The sequence below is a fragment of the Phasianus colchicus genome, chromosome 5 (genome assembly GCF_987193195.1).
Source record: "Phasianus colchicus chromosome 5, bPhaCol1.hap1.1, whole genome shotgun sequence".
NCBI lineage: Eukaryota > Metazoa > Chordata > Aves > Galliformes > Phasianidae > Phasianus > Phasianus colchicus.
This window is the reverse complement of record NC_143440.1, coordinates 10,504,040-10,523,599: the sequence shown is the minus strand read 5'-3', so window position 1 is coordinate 10,523,599 and position 19,560 is coordinate 10,504,040. Positions and strand designations below refer to the sequence as shown.

General features: G+C 37.3%; 1 protein-coding gene across 6 annotated transcripts in view; it reads right to left on the bottom strand.

Moving 5' to 3' along the window:
- Positions 1–19,560, bottom strand: part of DENND5A (DENN domain containing 5A) — a 59,657-nt gene that overhangs the window by 12,347 nt on the left and 27,750 nt on the right. For 2 of the 6 annotated variants that reach the window (XM_031614117.2, XM_090140458.1), the window contains 10 exons: positions 11,298–11,615; positions 10,273–10,488; positions 9,178–9,412; positions 8,609–8,759; positions 7,924–8,017; positions 5,777–5,884; positions 4,668–4,799; positions 4,039–4,191; positions 3,114–3,218; positions 795–879 (listed from right to left, as the gene is read on the bottom strand). In XM_031614117.2, coding sequence (XP_031469977.1) covers positions 795–879; positions 3,114–3,218; positions 4,039–4,191; positions 4,668–4,799; positions 5,777–5,884; positions 7,924–8,017; positions 8,609–8,759; positions 9,178–9,412; positions 10,273–10,488; positions 11,298–11,615 — 1,597 coding nt within the window. The remainder of the gene's footprint in view (positions 1–794; positions 880–3,113; positions 3,219–4,038; positions 4,192–4,667; positions 4,800–5,776; positions 5,885–7,923; positions 8,018–8,608; positions 8,760–9,177; positions 9,413–10,272; positions 10,489–11,297; positions 11,616–19,560) is intronic. The other 4 variants (XM_031614120.2, XM_090140459.1, XM_031614118.2 and 1 more) reach the window with 3 other exon arrangements.

The following is a 19,560-nucleotide window of genomic DNA, read 5'->3' as shown; positions in this document are numbered from 1 at the left end:
CAAATTTCACTCCAGAATCATGCCACATATTACAGTCCTCAAATCTGATTCCCTGATAGTAAAAAACCATAAGACTGGGCTACCTTCCACCTGGTATATAAAAAAACCAAACCCTGTGTGCAAGAACAAGGGACATTCAGGAGTCCCTTATACTGTCAGGGCCTTGGGCATGCTAGTCCTGCTAAGTAATTTGCTTAAAGCAACTTTAAAAAAAAAGAAATCCAAAACCTGATAAAAATCCATTATTCTGTCCATAAATTATGCTTCATGTCTCCAACTGGGGAAACATAACCAATGGATATTACGTGCAATATTACTTTCAATACAACACTTATGTCAAATCTTACCAATGCATTTTTTAAGCGTGTTTTGAATTTTGTAATTATTCTTTTTTTTTTTTTTTAAATACAACACAAATCTGAGCTTCCATGTGTTCCCCTAACCCCATCTATGACATAATATGCTTTGCCAATCAGGCAGTGACTAGGAGTCATACAGAGGATGTTACACTGGAGCAGATCCATTTTAATGCACCTCTGAAGCACCAGATATTCCTGGTATCTGAATACTGCAATTACAAATAAGTAGGCACAATGCAAATAAGTTTACTTTTCACAAGATATACTGAGACAATACACCATGACCATATTAATTCTGTAGCAAACAGAATGCTTGATTCTGTTACATTAAGCGTAGGCTATGTCTAGGGAGACAATTTGCACGGTGCAAATCTGCAAGCTGATCTTAGTAGTTGTTTCTTTTTATTATCATATTCTAGTAGAAGCTAATCTTACCTGAGGTACTGAAACTGCCTGATGTTGTTTTCCTCTGCCTGTTTTCAAGGTAATGTAGCAGATGAGACCACAAAGCAGACTTCCCCTAAAATTAAAAATATATTAGTTACTGTGACATACAGGATCTCAATTAAAAAAAATAACTAGTAGCTGAATAAAAAAGTTTAAATCATCATAGAAAATATCAGCTTTAAATACGTTTGTCCTCATTGATTCAGAAACAAACACAATAAGACAAAAGTTGCAGGTGCTTGGGAGCTGTAAAGAGGATGAGAAAGAAAAGCAAAGTCAAAAACTATCGGGATCTAATGACAGAGGAAAGTCAGCTGAGCTTCATTTGTCACTGGTTGTTGACATGAGATAAAAACATTTGAAGCCTTATAAAACTTAATGCATAAGCAGAGTTTTCAGTCTGAGACTGTCACCGTTCTTATGCAGTTCTTCCTCCCTGCACCTCCAGCAGCGAGCTGGAAAGAGACACAGTACCAGCCTGAGTAAACTATCTCATACCCACATCAAGTCTTTTGTCTTTTGCACATCTGTCCCCATCAGGGTAATTCAGGGCTACAGGTGCATGTTGTCAGTTTTCAGAATCTCGTAAGATCTCCCTCAATTTCATCAAGCAAACAACCTAGACAATTACAAACACAGTAACAAACAACAACAAAAATCCAACAACTCACACATACCAAAAAAAACCAAAACCACAGGACAGACAACAAGAGCTGGTCAGTATACAGGCTGCAGTTCTGTACTTTTTTATAAAAACAACTTTAAAGTTTGGGATGCAGTATTTAGGTCAAGACATATCTGACAAGTAATGCTAAAAGGTGCATCTCTCACATTATGTTGCTTCCTTCAACCTTTGGTGGCTTAAAATAGAAAGCAGGAAATTTTTCATGGACAAATTTTAAGATTCTTGGACTCACCCTAAAATACTCTGCATGATAAATCAAAGGCATCAAAGCTACAGAAAGCAGCATTAATTGAGCAGGGTCCCTCCAGCACATGAATTGACTGATACACAAAGGAAATTCCTTACTATTAGCTATTATCTTCCTAAATTTCTATGTTAGGTGGAAATGTTTAGCAATTCTGCATTTCAGAAGAAGTCATCATAAAGCCAGGCTTTTAGTTACAATTTTGTGCAGAAAGAAACCATGACAGTAAAGCAAGAGTTGCCCATTCAGTACTATCAATGTCATCTAAAAATCATGTGAGTACCTTCCTGAAATACTGTAATTATAACTCAACTCTGAAAGTTAAAAAATAACAATAAACAATTTAAACCTTTAAACATCTTTAATCAGTTCAATTCCACAGCTCTCTACAGTGCTACTAAGGGCTCTTTTCAAGACATTACATCTACCCCAAAATGAAGCAGCATGTCTCCAGAAGATAAAGCAGAAATTGCCTTTTACATCTGTATTGAGAGAAATATATTAAAAACTATGCATTTAGTGGTGAAGTTATCAAAAGAGTTCAGAGAAGCTCAGCGCCTCAATACCTGACAGATCCAACATGGGAAGCCAAAAACTGTGAGTCTTTTAAAAATATAAAAAGAGACTATGAAAATATCACCAGGGAATGGTTACATTGAAAATGATGTTTATTTGAATAAACATACACATGCACAGTCTAGTATTCAGCATCTTGCTGCCATGACAAAGAGAATTGCAACAGATCACAGAAAGCAGCAAGCAAAGGATCCTGCAGCAAATAGATGTCAACAATCATGATGAATGTAAGAACTCATGCAGTATATATCTGCTCACTTCCTTTACCATCACGTTACTCTCCTTTAACTTCCAATAGCAATGATGATGCCAACTATTTCTAAAGGGGAAAGGAAGACAGCCTAAGGAAAGCAGTGGGACAGAAAACAGGCAAGGGAATAATCAAGGTCTTCTACAACTCCCCCACATTGCTTTGGGCAAAGGAAGGTGCAGATTCACTTTGCATGTGGAAAAATCAGTAGGTAAAAAGCGTTGGACTGTAAGGGTTCATTGGGAGGGAAGAGGTAAAAGCAAGGACTGGTAGAAGGAAAAACCATCCTCATTACTATCGTCAATTGAGAAAGAAGAGTCTTCCTTGGCTCACTATTGAAAAATAAAGTAAAATCAATGTATGAAACAGCCAGCTTTGAATATTTAATAAAGGCCAGACTACACAGAGAATAAGTAGTGTATATTTTACTGTGGATCATAGTATTAGACGCACAGCACTTCCTCCATCAGGCCTCTATTATATTCCATCACTCTATTTATTCCACCATTCAGCACTGTTTGCCAACATCTGCAATCAATCCAAAGCATTAACCTTATGTAGGGTTGGCCGTCTGGTGGTCTGAAAGGCCCAAATCTGGGTTGAAGCAGAGTATACTGATGCTCTGTCTTCTAAGACGAAAGCAGTACAGCTTCTATCCTAAGTAATATACAAGAGGGAAGGGAGAGAGTCACATGATAAATCTTCACATAGAGAAACTAGTGCTATAAAAGTCTGAAGGAGAGCAGATTTAAACACTGGTGTTTGAGTGCTGGGGAAAGAAATACTGAATTACAATTGTCTGGATTATGTACACTTATTCTGCAAATACTACTTTTGTTTTTTTAAAAAAAAGGAAAAGAAAAAGGAAAGAGAAATGTTACAAATCATTACTTTCCTTGTTATGCATTTGTACAAATGAGGAGAGGATAAAGGCCAGTAAAACTCCACCTAATCCCACTATGTGACAACCAGCTACTTGTTTCACATGAAAACCAACCCCTCTAACTAGCATCTCTAGACCATTCATCAACAAAATAGCATGGCTTTTACTTTTAAAAACCAAATTACTCCTCACAAAATAAAGTTCCCCACACCATATCCTACCAACAATGCATTTAGCATACGTTGCATTAAATCCTATGCAACTTCAATAACAGAAGTATTAAGAACAGATATATTTTTATTTACTGTTCTATTAAAAACAACCACCACCACAAAACAAAACAAACAGGTAAAATGGAAAGAAATCTTTTTAAAAGTCATCTATGGAACACATCTACATACGTATTTGCACCTTCCCCAGAGCAGAAGATTGAGACAGACCGATACATAACAGACTGTTGACTGACACCGAAAAATGCTAGAGGTGTCAAGTATTCAATACGTCTATATACACACACTAGGTATCCTCTGAAAACAGAGAAGTGTGAATTTATGGAAGTATGCCCTGAAACATGCAAGAATATTTGTTTCTCACCTGCTTGACTTGCAGACCATGGCTCCATATCCTTTCTAAGAGGTCACACAGACTAGCTATCAAGGTATTCTCTTCTACACCTGTGATATTCACTTCACCATGACCTAGCTCCACAGCTTCTCGTCCCATTTTTTCAACCAACATCCTCTTGGTCTTGAAAATGACAAAGTAAAAGAGAATTAGTTCTTCTCAACTATCTTCTAAGATCACTCACCTTTCTTAAATAAACAAGGGAACATACAATAACAATGATTTGGTAGAATAACTGAGCATACGTAGTAACTTGTGCTGGACTTCATTTCTTTTATCCTTTTATCAAGCCATCAGTGTTGATTGCTGTAGAGCCAATTTTTTCACAAGGGTGAATAATCTGAATAACCAGAACAGTGGGCCAAAATTTGACATACTAACTGCCAAGCAGCAAGACCTTGTAACACAGCCCTACGTTTTCATGACGAATTCCACTTTTGGTACATTCTCTCTTGATTAATAATATAGTCTCGTATGTGATAAATTGAATATGCTAAAATAGACATAGCAAAATGACAAGGACTCATCAGGATATTCAATCTGTCATTTTACATTCTCCATTGTAAGTCTGTCTATTTGATCAATTTCCTCTGACTTACCTTATTTCGGCATTCCTTCAACAAGCCTTCTACAAACTTCCAGTTAGTTTGTGCAATTACTGACGGAGAGAGGTTTGACAGCTTTGGCTGCCGAATAGTGCTGCCCAAGTTCCTGGCTTCTTGGATATACTTCTGTATTGGGACAGAAAATTGATAAAAACAGATAAAAGTGTAAGCGAGACTACTGTACCAAGAGAAAGTAAATCTATCTTTACAATTCACCTCAGTACAAGGAGGAATAGATCATAGTCTCTTCCAGAAGAGTTCCCTCGTTATATTCAGCATAACATTGGGCAGGGACTCAATGTGTAAGTTCACTGGAGATCAAATCTCCACTTATGTTAACTAGTATTAGAACACACATTACAGAACAACAAAAACACAATACAAACTGCCCAGGATATTTAGATGCATAGAAATTCAGCGAATCCCTTCAATACTGAGAATAGGTTACACCTTTTTTTTCTTCTATAAAATGCAAGCCTGTAATAATTACCCAGACAAAGACAATTCAAATGGCAGACTGTGGTCTACAGGTGGATTGCAAGAAAACTCTGCCTGGACTTTGACAACATCTGAAACCTATACTCATTTCTGCAGATCTCCTGTTTCTTGCCCACCATGTCAGACTTTGAGGAAGCAGCTGAAAAATGCTACTAGCAGCTTTCAGCTGTGAATCATCTGCGTTTAGAGCAAAATCATCTTCTGGACTGTACCTGAAAGAGCAACACTGCTCCTGTTTCTGCCATCATGGTGTTACCATTGTTTTTACCTCAGAGAGGACAATTTGACAAATGTTTTGAAAAACTGCTGATGACAGTCTGGATGGAGCATAGCTAGCTGTGAATAAAAGATAAGGTCCTATATAGGCACTGACAGAATACTCAAGATTAGTACATATTTCAGATTAGTAAGAACTTTATCTAGCTTACACTGAAATAACTATCAACTGAAAAGTCAGCTAACAGTCAATTTCATTTATCAAACACGATGCAACCTTAGCAAAGAAGGGAAATCACTCCTTTTCCAGTCTTGCACTGAAGAGCTGATAAAAACTATGCATCTTTATCCAGAACTATGCTTACATTCATATTGTGCACTCGACATACCAGATAACGCTCTGACACAGATTTTATAGAGGGCATGAAGGGCCAATCATGCTGGTCCCAGTCTAAACATAACTGCAACTGAAGTTCTGGCATGGAAAAGTCCAGGTGCTGGCAGGACAAGTTGGCAGCAAAAAGTCAAAGAAACCATGTAAAGTGCATTGGTAAGCACGTACGAAGTAACAAAAGCAAGCATGCAAAACAGAAAAGGAGAAAAGAATGAAGACATAATACAATGTAGAATTCCATATTATTCCAAGGCAATAAACATAATAAGTAACAAAGCTGAAAGGAAAAAAGAAGAGTCGATATTCAATTGTTAGATTGGTGTAAACTATGCCCTCCATTGTGTACAAATATTTGCAACTTAGAAGCCACTAAGCTTCACTGACATGGATTTTTGTTGACTGTCTCAAAGCTTCAATTTGTCTTATAACACTGCATTCTGCAACCACTGCCTCCTGCTTACGTTTGATCCTCAGCATTTATCTCAGAAGAGCTTCCTCCCCATTCTTTGGGCTTAATATGAAAGTCTTTGATTCACCTGGGATAGAGGTGAACATCCAAGCAGTGTAACATAATTAACAAGTACAGCATAAAGCCCTTTTATCTTTGCAATTACCTAATTAAAATCTCCTAAGTTCACATGTGCTAAACATTAAAATTTCAAAAGCAATAATGAGGTTACAAATCAATTATTGCTCACTTCTGCAAATTCTATATTAAAAATACTTTTGAGTTATCTGAGCAAAACCAGCAATTACTTGCAGCTTTTTTCATTACACAGGCATCCTTCCAGTGCATGGCCACGGATGACACTACGCTTGATTAAAGCTTTCACAAACCAATGAGAAAACACTGGAAATAAGTAACACTAGAAGGGCAACTAAACTCACCACTACTATACAGCATGAAATAATTTCTTTGTTCAGTTCCATTTCAATGTTAAGATGCAAGATTACATTAAAATTCCGAGTGACGCTTTTCTGAAGACATTTAACAATGCAAGAGCATATTATCTTCAATAAACTACATACTTTTAAGAAAAAGTAAGTATTTGGGGTTACTAAGTACAAATCAATTCTGAAATTTTTAAAATAGGTTATTCTTAGAATCACCCTTATAGCAACATCCAGTGTAACAGCTTACAGATTGTATCATATGAAGCAGAAACCTTCTACTCTAATGAGGTCCATATCACCCAGATCTTTCAAAATGCCTTCACCACATAGAAAAGCAACGTCAGCTGTAGGAGCAGCGATGAGAGAAGTTGTTTTCAAAAGTGGCTATGTCAGCATCAGAGTTCTGCACTGCCAATACAGCTATTCAGCTCCAAAACCCAGCTGCTATCTCTACACAGTGCTGGCTGCTGTTTTGTAAGTGCACTACATCCAAGCAGAGCTGGCAAGATGTCTTCAGAGAAACGCTGCAATAGTGCAACACTAGCCCCCCTCCAATCTCTTCCTTTCATTGTGAATGCTTTCTTTCTTCAACAAATCAGAGTAGGGAGAAGTACATATTATGGCAAAACACTTTGAATACAAGACCCGCTGTAAAATCAAACAAAAGAACTAATATGTATAGACCATGTGATGTAAAAATAAGCAGACACAAACCCAATGGTATTGGTGGGGTCCACATTCCCACACCTTAGCATAAGGTTGCATGTCAGTTTGTCACCTTAAGACATCCTTCACGGTCCACATAAAGAAATACACAATTTCAAAAGACAACACTTTTGATTTTAGGATGAAATAAACCAAACTCCAGAGGTGCTTATTTTTCCTCTATCAAATACACAAAATTACGTAGAAACAGGAAATAGATGACTACAAGTCTTTTAATTCTCCCACCCTTTTCAAAAACTTAAATGAGTATGACAACATTATTAGGGAGCTCACCTGTGTTGGGGATGAAAAAATTTGTCGTGAGATGGGAGTAAAAACGGCCAAAATTTTAGAATTCAGAAACTAGTTCATTTTGGTTTGCTAAGGATGGGGTACTTTGTACAAATATGAGAAAGTAGAGATAAACTGTAAGTAACTGTATAGACTTTCCATGATTGTTACAGACTATTATTCAGGCAATTAGGAAAAAAAAAACCTAGAAATAAAAATAAAATCAGGTCTCTATAGTTGAACAGCTTTTACCTCTCTCTGATCGTTGTCAAGACGTAAGTGCTCTGTGTGTTGCTTCTGTCTATCCTTCCGTCTCCACTGTGCAGGAGCATTTCTCTTTGTCCACCTACAGATAGAGGACTTTGTCAGCAAATGTTAAGAGTTAGGTAAAGGGGAAGGATAACAGGAAAAATAAAAAGTTTGTCTCATTGTCTGTTGAGTACAATTGTGGAAGATAAAGCACGTCTGCAAATATGCACAAAATCTCAGTAGAAGCAACCAACCTTGAACCAGAGTAACTCAGAAAATCACACTACATACATTTGTTTCATACTTTTCCATTTCTTTATGATATCCTGTTAAAGCTTACACCTTCTTCCTCTTTAAATGAAGTTTCTATATGAAGATATCCTAACACATTCACTAGCTCTTAACAGAGTTCCAATAAGATTTGCTTTTATACCAACAGCAGTTAAATGTCACTCAGAACTATCCCAATTAAAACCCCAATTATAACTGGGTTTTCTAAAGTAAATTTCCTTCTAGAAGTCTAGATTTAAAACGAACAAAAAAAATCTGCCATATCCAACACAAATATTACCCTTCTGAACCGTTCTCATTTTGAAAAAAGAGAACAGTGAATTTCCTTTTCAGTATCTCTGCTTTAGTATTATTTCTATGATCTCTCAAAGATCCAGAACCCATTGTCCAAGCTTACTTGTTGCTTGCTGGTCCAGTGGATAGAACATCAGACTGAAGTTTGGGAAAAAATCCAAGTTCATACTTCCCTTGCCCAATTTTCATGTCCAGCAAGTGTGGATGGACTGCAGTGTGATCTATTTTTGCTAGTCTTAACTCAATTGATTTCTCTGAAATAGTAAGAAAGTTAGAATTCTTTATTAAACATCTATCTTAAGCAGACATTAATCTATAATCACATCTCTTCAATTAAAAGCAGATCTCAAATTTAAGGAGACAAAAAGTTTCTCATGAACCCCAACAGGTACAGTAATACATGAGCACATGAAGCATCACAGAATCATCACCAAAAGGAGAACAATGTTTATCTTCTTAAGGTCAAACCATTTTTTCCTACACAAAGCATGCAGAAAAATAGTTAATTTCAATTACCCTTTGGTGAACTTAATCTCAGCTTCCTACATAACGCTTAGTTCACCACTTAAGCTTCGTAGCTCATTTTTTTTTTAAATGAATTGTTGCTTAATTTTAACTTAATATCTACAACAAACTTTCCGAAGCTTCAAGAAAGGGGCTTATTTTTCTTACCAGCCTCATCAATGGTCGTGCATTTCTGATACATAGATGTGCGCAGAGTTGGTGTTCTAACATTCAGCAGCCTAATTTTATCCACTCTTGAATCAAATACTCTCAAAATAGGATCTTTATCATCTTCATCATGGCACATGATCTTATTATCAATAAAAGATGCAAACATTTGTGTCTCCAGGAATCTTGAGAGGAAGGGCAAGTAAGGCTCAGGCTGGTCTGACAAGAAAGATGCCTAACAGAACAAAAAAATAAGACTGTTTGGGAGTCCTCAGAGATACTAGTTTATCTAATCTGAGTGCATTAAAGTGCTTTGAAACCATTTAAAGCCTAGTTTTATTCCACACTCCAGCTTAATCCTCAAAAAGTCAGAGGAGATCTTCACCTTTGTAACCATCACCTACAACACAGCACAGTAATTTTTAAGCTGTGATTTTAGCATTCCCTTAAATTTCTAAAAATTACAACTGAATCCCAGCAACCTGCATCAACAGTGCTACAGGTGTGAATATTACACACTTCTGAAGGAGCTCAAAGCCGATGAGAATCTTTCCACACGACTTGAAGGAAACCTGATTAGCCTTTTAGCAAGTAGTGATTCGACATAACCTCCACCCACACTGCCTATCTTGCTGACAAACATCTGATCTCCAACAAAGAACATACTAATAAAATTCGAAGAGCTAGGTCTCGTGTTTCACAAGTAAAGAGCTAGGATACAGTTGGCACAAATGTATGCCAGCATTGTGTGGTATCATGACTTTATTCATGAACATATTCAACAATACTTTTGGTTAAAAATAAAACCAAAAAAACAAAACCATTTTCACTAATAACGCAGATATTAGTCACGAAGTGAGACTTTCTAGGCGACTTATTTTTTTCTACAGCATCCTTAAAAGAGCATCTTCAAGTGTGTGCATGTAATTTCTGAATAGTACATTGGTTGTGTCTTTTTTGAGGAACACTGGAACTTGTGGAAAGTTTGAACTTTGAAAGTACTGTTTTCCATTTTATGACCCAGCGAAAAAAAATCTTAAACTTAGATACTGTTACAGCTTCTAAATAGAATTCTGTCTTGTTATTACAACTTACTTTATCAAAGTTTTGCATCTGTTCCCTGTTTGTAAACCAAGATTCCTTGTCCTGACTGGGTTGAATGACAAATACTTCATAATCCGCAAACATTTGTGTGAAGCGGTTGGCAAAAATTTCACGGATTTGAATATTCAGCTGGTAAATCTTGAATTCCTCTTCATCACACTGAATTTTAAGATCCTTTTTGCTGCTAGTCTCCTCTCGCACCTCCAGCTAAGGAAGTAAGGGAACACACACACACAAGAAGCATGTTTACCTACTGGTGCTTTGTCAGGTATTCTGGGTTTACAAGAATATTTGACAGAAGTATGTACATGACTTAAGTCCAAGCTAAATACCGTTACAGGTTCATTAGTAAATCTTTGAAATGAATAGATAAGCACAATCAAAATAAGCTGTGTGTCTATTAGCCCATTTCCTACAACCTAAATCCTTAGCAGCATAATTCACTATTCATCACTACACAGTCCAGAGTAATCTCTAATGAAATAAAATGCATTTTTTATACATTGCATGGGCTAAGGTTTATAAAAACAGCAATGTAAGATTTGGATACTCTGTTCATATTAGTTTTGATGGCAATTAGGTATCAAAAAAAAGCCACAAGAATTCACTATTCATGCACTGTGGCAAGCAGATAATGCTCAAGTAAAAGCACATATAACAAGAAAGATAACTGCAGCAAACAAGGCTGAATGTCAACTTCATGCCAGTTTTAGCTATATAAACCATAAGAAAGTAATGTAAATTTATAATAAATCTTAAAACTAAAAAGAAACAAGGCAAGGTATATTTTTAAGTGCATTATCTTGGCCAAAACAAACAAGCAAAACAAAAAAACCAACACTTTAGAAGCTACCAAAAGTTTCCATGGGTGCTGTAGAGTTGAATGCTCATCCATCAGGTTTGTGAACATGTTAAATTATGTTCTTTCTAGTGAAGACAAACCCAGTCTTTTTATCATCACTTCACACCTGCATTGCTGCAAGCCCTCAGAGTGTATTGATAGTTTCATAGCTTACCTTTTCTAGGCTCACACCTGTTCTTTTAACCAGTGCTTGGAGTCTTGCAATGGTCTCATTTTCCTTTAGCAACTCATAGGAATTCAAAGGTGATCCTGCTACGTTCCCATTTCTTTTATCAGAAACCAGGTCACATGCTCTGAGGCTCTTCATCTTTGAAGCACTTTCACTATAATGAAGGTTTCCCTCAGGAGGAATTCCAAAAGCCGTTAGTATCTCTGAAATTTCCTGTACGAACTCAAGTTTATTTGGGAACTGGGGCAAGTCTTCTGGCAGCTCGATGAAATGGTTGTCTACATCCACAAAGCAAAGGTTAGCCTAGGATTTAATTCAGAACAGAATCACATTAGAATATGCACAAGGATCATGTTGTATTTGTCTTGGTGCTAGACAGAAAAACAAGATACATTTGCATGCTTGGTTATTCTGTAGAACAGCCTGGCCCAGCCATAACTGAGCTGGCTGGCTGGCAACTTTGAGGAAAGTACCACGAGGCCTACATTTCTGTATCTTCTAAAAAGTCAAGAAATACAACTCATTTTTAAAGTTGTTTATTAGGTACAAAACAGAATATAGCATCTATCACATACAAGCGTGAGATATTGTTCACAAAGACACATATAGCTAGGTTTTAACTAGCACATGCATATATATACAAGTGCCTGCCTGTTGCTCATATTATAAGCCCACTCTTCTAAAACTAGGTGAATTTCCTTCTAAAAGGTGTATGACATTGCAGAAGCTGCAATAAAATTATCATCTTTTTTTTCTGTAAACAACTTGAGAACTCCTTTGATTCCTTGAAGTTTAGATTTTTTATTTCAAGAGAAAAAATAAAAATAAAATTTGAATCAATAGGTCAAGATCTGGTCTCCTGTTCCAATCTCTGTCATTTACCAAAGATAGGGGGGAAAAAAGAACAATAACTCACCAGCATAACTTCCAAAACATTATTAAAAAAAAGCTAGGCATCTATCAAAGATTTACCTCATCCTATATTTGAGAGGTTTTTTTTCCCTTTTGGTTTTTGCACTGCCAAACCTACTTCATGACATTACATTACATTACATTCAGCACACTGGAGTGAAAGGATGCCATTCAAAGAGACCTTGACAAGCTCAAGAAGTGGCCCCACGTGGTTCAACAAGGTTCAACAAGGCCGCATGCAAGGTCCTGTACTTGGGTCAGGCTTAATATGTCCAGAAGGATGAAAGCACTCTCAGAATTTAATAGAAAGAAAGAATTTGAAGAGATTAACCTCACACTAAATGGAACTGTGGACAATCCTAGCTATCAGAGCAATGCACACACACTGCTAAGTGTTAGTAAGGACAAAGCAGTTCTTAAGGATTTTGTTGTGAGGTTGGTCACGAGTCAACTATGATAATCTGTACCTGCTGAGATCCTTATGTCTAAGTAAACTGCCACGAAGACATACATCTAATAGATTTGGCTCTCTTGGTATTTCATCAGAACAGAGTTAGGATTCAATTCTCAAAACATAGCATATCTGCTCTGTTTGATTTACTGATCTCCAACATCAAAATTAAAAAACAAAGCTAAGTTCTTAAAGGAGAAATTCAAGGGATATGTGCCATGTTTTAACCAGGCAGGTACTAAGTACCACAGAGTTGTTTGCTCACTCACCCCAGTGCAATGGTAGAGAGAATTAAAAAAAAAAAGTAGATTTTGTAGCTTGAGATAAAAACTAAGAAGAGGTAAAAAAAGATAACAAATGATAATAATACATACACACAACAAGTAATGCAAAAAACTGCACGCCACCTGTCAATGGATTCCCAGACAGTCCCTGAGCATCAGCTGCCAACCCAGCCAATTCTCCACCATTCTTCAAAGCTTTTTTCACACATCATACTGCATGGAATATCCCTTTGGCCAGTTTAAGTCAGCAGTCCTGGTGCTGTCCCCTCCCAGCTGCTTGTGCCCCCCAGTCCCTTTGCTGGACAGTATAAGACACCCAAAAACTGGAACGTTCTTGGCTCAGCACCACTCAGCAACAACTAAAGCATCACCATGTTATCAGCACTGTTTTTCTCCTAGAGCCAAAACACAGCACCGTACCAGACACTATGAAGGAAAATTAAACCGTGTTCCAGCAGAAAGCAGGAGAACATGTTATACTGGATTTGTATAAAACTTTGCATCACAGAGTCAAATTTATGCTCTTGCCCATAATTAAAAAGGTATAAAAGGCTTTTACATATCTCAGTTTCCTGATGTTCTAGTACTTGAATACTGGGATTGATTTACTATCAAAGGAATGCGTATAAAACATTAAGTTAAAAAGTTCTTGTACAGATTCTTTATTGTAAGTTAAATTGTAAACGTAATTAGGTGTTGCAAAAAAATGCAAAGTAAATAAATAGAACAAAGACTTGGAGGCTGAAACTCGTCTGGTGTACCCTGGAAAACAGCTTTTATTCTTTCAAATAGGGCAGACATCATAGTTTAGATTTCCCTCAGCATCAACACTGTTCAAGCACAGCAGGTGCTGCTATGCACACCTGGCAAGGCATCTAATGGTAAGCTAGGGATGTATGCAGACTGCACCTGCTCCTCACCCAAAGAAACATTCAGCACAAAAGGACAGTACATACACGAGAACTCTCAAGATTCCCCATTGTACACATGAATTTTAGTTATCACCAAACTAAGTCAGCAAATAAATTTATCAGGAACACTGCAAGCATTTCAAGATACTAGAGAAACAAAGCATTAAAACCAGGCACAGTGCCTGCTAGTCACTGTCAAGGAAAGAAAAAAAGCAATGAATTGGTCACAAGCTGTCTGAGGAACAGCAGAACAAACTCATTAAGAAACTCTAAGAGCTTAACTGCATTACTTTCTTTTTAATCTTCGTTTAATTATTGCCATTCAACTTTCCTTTTTTGTTTGTTTGTTTTACCTTAGCACAGAACATCACTCTTAGTTAGCCTTGGTTCTATCTAAAAAGAGGTTGGCAAAAAGTGTGCCCGGGTGGCCAAGAAGGCCAATGGCATTCTGGCTTGTATCAGAAGCAGTGTGACCAGCAGGAGTAGGGAAGTAATTGTTCCCCTGTACTCAGCTCTGGTGAGGCCGCACCTTGAGTATTGTGTCCAGTTCTGGGCCCCTCACTGCAAGAAAGACATTGAGGCCCTGGAGCGTGTTCAAAGAAGGGCAACAAAGCTGGTGAGGGGTCTGGAGCACAGGCCTTATGAGGAGCGGCTGAGGGAGCTGGGATTGTTCAGTCTGGAGAAGAGGAGGCTCAGGGGAGACCTTATTGCTCTCTATAACTACCTGAAGGGAGGTTGTAACGAGCTGGGGGTTGGCCTCTTCTCTCGTGTAACTGGTGATAGGACTAGAGGGAATGGTTTCAAGCTTCGCCAGGGAAGATTCAGGCTGGATATTAGGAAATACTACTTCTCTGAAAGGGTGGTCAGGCACTGGAATGGGCTGCCCAGGGAGGTGGTGGAGTCACCGACCCTGGAGGTGTTCAAAGAACGTTTGGATGTTGTGTTGAGGGATATGGTTTAATGAGAACCATTGGTGACAGGTGGATGGTTGGACTGGATGATCTTATAGGTCTTTTCCAACCTTAGTGATTCTGTGATTCTGTGAAAAGAGTGACAAAATACTAAACGTACTAACAAAGAGACTGCAGTCTACAGACTGAAATTAAACTCCCTCCAATGAAGAAAAAGCTAAATTAAATACCTGGTAAAATTACTTATAAGCATTTGGGTTCAAACGGCAAGTTATTCCAACAGTTAAACATCCTTTCTTGAGGAGTTTCTCCTTAAGAGCAATACACATAGTTTAAACATTTTAAGCCATTAACAGCAACTGCTGATGATACAACTATTACCACATTTTCCAGTACTGTCCTTATATAAAAGCATTTACAAACATGGAAGCGTTGCACAGCAATACTCTATAGAGAAATAAAGAATATTTTTGGGACACTACATTTATTCAGTGCATGGTCCATAACTCATAAGATAAAGAATTACCTTGAGCAATGTAAATAAAGCAGATTCAGTAGGAGGCTTTAGCCTCTCTTAGCTTAAGGAGACTGAGATCATCCCTGTATGTGTACTTCTGAAAAGACTGTGATTCCAAGGAACAGAAACAGCAAAGATACCTCACTTCACAAGTAGTTCAGGAGACACCAAAACATTATTTCTCTAAAAGTGAAATCCAAAGTAAATAAACAGCCAGTAACAGGCTTCAAAACAGTTAATCCCACTATGTTGTTACACTACAGCAATATTGGAGAGGACAGAGGGGCTTCCAAATTCAATTTATTTTGAAATGCAAGAGAAAAAAAGCATCAGTTAAATATTCTTTAATTTACTGCTAAGGTAATAATTTATGACCAAAAGAAAACTTTCAGTTGCTATGTGCCCCTTCAAGAGTACACTGTTACATGAAAGGACACAACATCCTCACATAAGGAAGGGATTCTCCTGAGACTCTACAATAAGGAAAAAGGGTGCCATGTCCTAATTTAACGGCTTGTCTTTTCCAGAAACTTTTGTTATTACAAATAATAGGGTGTCTAGTTGAAAAATCTTACAAATCTTAGGAATGCAGACACCAGAATGGTCACATATCCAACGCCAAAGCCTGGTGCCAGGAGGTAAACAGCTGAGCTTTCAGCTGGCTCAGTGGGATGTAGACCACATGCAACAATTCAAAGCCAGAGGACAATTGCAATTCGTTAGTTTGACCTCAAGTACAATAAGGTCCCAAACCCCATATACATCTAGCAATGCCTGCATCGAGCCCATATCCTTCCTTTCAGCTCTGTTCAAAAAACATAGTCTATTTTCCTGCTCTCTCAAAAAGACATCTGAAGAGGAACTGCTTATTCACTGAACAATGAGTAAGCTTCCCTGTGTCCCACTGGCATCCCAGGGAGAAAATATATCCTAAACATTAATACATAGTTATACAAACTGAGTACAATACAGAACCATCAGTCCTGACTGCACAATCACCACTACTCAAATTCTGCCCAGCAAAGGTGCTCAGACTACAAGTTGCATAGAGGTTTTTGGATTGCCTTCTCAGAAGTCAAATTGAAACATGACTTAGAGTTAGGTTTTCTGTTTGAATATAGCACTGAAGGATTAAAAGCCATTCAGCAACAGCATTTCTACAGCACGCACTGCCTCTGTGTGTTAGGTCTCATCCTTGTAAAAAACCACCCACTTAAAACACATGAAACATGTATGTTAACACATACACATAGAGATGGCTTGTAGAAAGTAGTTTACAGTAGTCCTACATTCTAAAGAATTCCTGTAAGCAAATGGTGACCTTTTCCATTCTTTCTCAGCACTACTGATCTTCACACCAAATCAGAATTTGTGATGTACAACAACTTAACAGCTGCAAGTTTCAGAAATATGAATTTAATTCCTCAATAGCTCCTTAACACTGCAGTACAGGACTACAGAGCAAACTGGAATCTGTCAATAAACCTGCAGTATTATCAAGGATCTACCATAGCAGCAGATAGCATCAAAACGTATATGAAGTGGTGATTATCTGTCAAAATAATTATCGCAATCAGGCTGTTTTAAACGTGTTGGCATCAAGAGGAAAAAGAGGCTTTTCTTCTAGAATAAACAAGTAATAATTAAAAAGCACAAATTATTCAGATTTAGCATTCAATTTCACCTTTCAATTGTTGAAATAAGAATACTGAGAATATATACTGTCTTACAGTAACAGAAAAATGGATGTTAGCTTTTAAAGTCTCCCAAAGTGTCTAAAAGAAAACACTACTGTCCAAGCACTTCATTAAAAACAAGCTTTTTAAACTAGATACTACTTGTTTGATTTAATGAGTGCTAGAAGATTTAGCATTGCTTATTTAGACTCAAAATAATCTCCCTTTTCTCCCTAATGCATGTGGATGGTGAAAATGCACATTCAACAGCATGAAACAGCACAAATTAACTTGCATGTTAAAAAAACGTTGCTATATCTTTGCAAAAATTTCTTTAAAAGGAAATTCAAAGACATCAAAAAAGTCTTACTTTAGTATCTAGTTTATGATCTGCAAGACTGCTAGTTTAACCTCCTTTCTGATCAATTTTACTGATACACAAACCACATTTTGCTAGCAACATCTGAAATAGCTGCGTGTTCTTGCCTTCCTCTTTGATTTCTGCAGCACCTCGGTCTAACACTGCTTCTCCCATGGCCCTGAACTTCTTTTCTGAGTTCTTTATAGGCCTCAGATGCAGCCACTAGAGAAACCACAAGGATGCTCATGCACAGAGAAAAAGCCTTCAGCAAAAGCAACAAGATACATAAGAACAAGCTTAGCTTTTAAGTGTCATGTTTCAATGACATACACCAGTCTCAAATCTCTTAACAATCTTACAAGGCCAAGTAAGGGTCTATGAGTCGTTGATGAACTTCAGTGAATTCAGCAACTAGTAATACAAACTTGCATTTTATACCAATATAATTATTTTGCTGAAGAATTTATTCATCATCTGACAAAGCATCAACTTCTAAGATACAGTTTCCACACTGCCAAGGTAAAGCATTCCTTAAAACACCAGCTGTGACCAAAGCATGGAAGACTGCTACTGCAAGCAAACCAAAACAAGCTTTCTGGCATATGTGTGAAGACTTAGTCCAAACCTGACAGTTAGCATAGACCATATTTTCAACCATTGTAAAAATATTTTAGCTTAAAACATAATACAAATAACAACCTTGCTATATCAGATAGCAACATTATATTCTTCCACTCTTCAACTGAGAGGCACTAACCAGATTTTCTATCAAAGCTCGATTCCCTATTCTTTGCCTAAATTAGACCCTGCTTTAATAACAGCAGTCCTACCCATCTAAGTGGATTAGCAACAGTGGTGCTGTTTATGCAGTTTCAAGACAAAGCCTAAACCACTTTTTTCCCCATGACTCAGAATAAATTAGAACACAGAACAGCTCTTTATACATCCTTTCTAGTAAGTGACGAAGATTCTGATACTTACTGTGTCTATAAATCAGGAACTTAGAGTTAGGTTTTGGAAACTGAGTTCCTCATATAACCCTAAGAATTTCATGCAGTGCCATTTGGACTCCAAACTTTGGAGATGAGCAATATTAATTAGTACCATCACTTTTGTTTCTGATGATAAATTTGTCTTTAAGTACATATAACAGAACCTATCTGCCTTCTTCTAAGGTTGTATGATGACATGCTTGCTTTCACAGGGGGGGTTGGACTCTATCTTTTGAGGTCCCTTCCAACCCCTGTGATTCTGTGATTTTGTAAAGCATATTCTGTGTTAGATTCTCCATCAGGAATTTTGTCCAGAGCTCATTTGGCTCTTTAAGTGAAAGTGATCTTACCTGAAGGCTTAACCATAATGCAAAATATCTTTGAGATCAGCCTGTAATTTGCAGTTCTAAGTATATTAAAGCTAGCTGATCAAATTACTGATAACAGAAATACTGACCAGTAGTTCCACTTAGTGAGACCAGAATGTTCCTGGGATTCTGACTTGCATTTTAGATGGTATGTTTACTTTTCATTAAAACAGCAGATTTTTTTTTGTTTTGCTTTTTAAAATAAATACAATGAAAATCTCAACAACAGTGAGCTCTTGTTCTTCCCAGTCTAGTTTTCCTCTTAGGTAAAAAAAAGAAAAAAAAGAAAAGAAAGAAAAAAGTCTGTATAGGATAACTACTTAGGTATCTCTGAAGTCTCCAGGACATGTTCAAACCCATTTGCACACCACAGCTACTTTCTCAATGCCTTACTTTCATCTGGGATGGAATTGCAGAGTGTCTGCTATGATTTGGTTCTAGGAGAAAAACTAAGTTGATAACACACTGATGATTACTGTTTCCTGCTAAGCAGCGTTGTATAAAGCCAAGGTCATTCGCACCAAAGGCCTTAGAAGCTGGCAGGAGACAGAATTAGGACAGCTGACTTAAAGTGTCCAAAGGGATATTCCATACCATATGACATCATGCAGAAGTAGTTTTGAAGGAGGTGGGAGTTCATCTTGCTCTCTTCACTGCTCAGGGGCTAGCTGGGCATCAGTCAGGAGGTGGTGAGCAATTGCTTGTGCATTACTTCTTACATAAATTCATATATATACACATCCATTCATATTTATATGGACTACCATTTGTAATATCTTTCTTTTGTCTATTTTAGTAAACAGCTTTATTTCAACCCATGAGTTCTACTTTGTCTTTTTCGATTCTCTCCCCCATTTCACTGGCA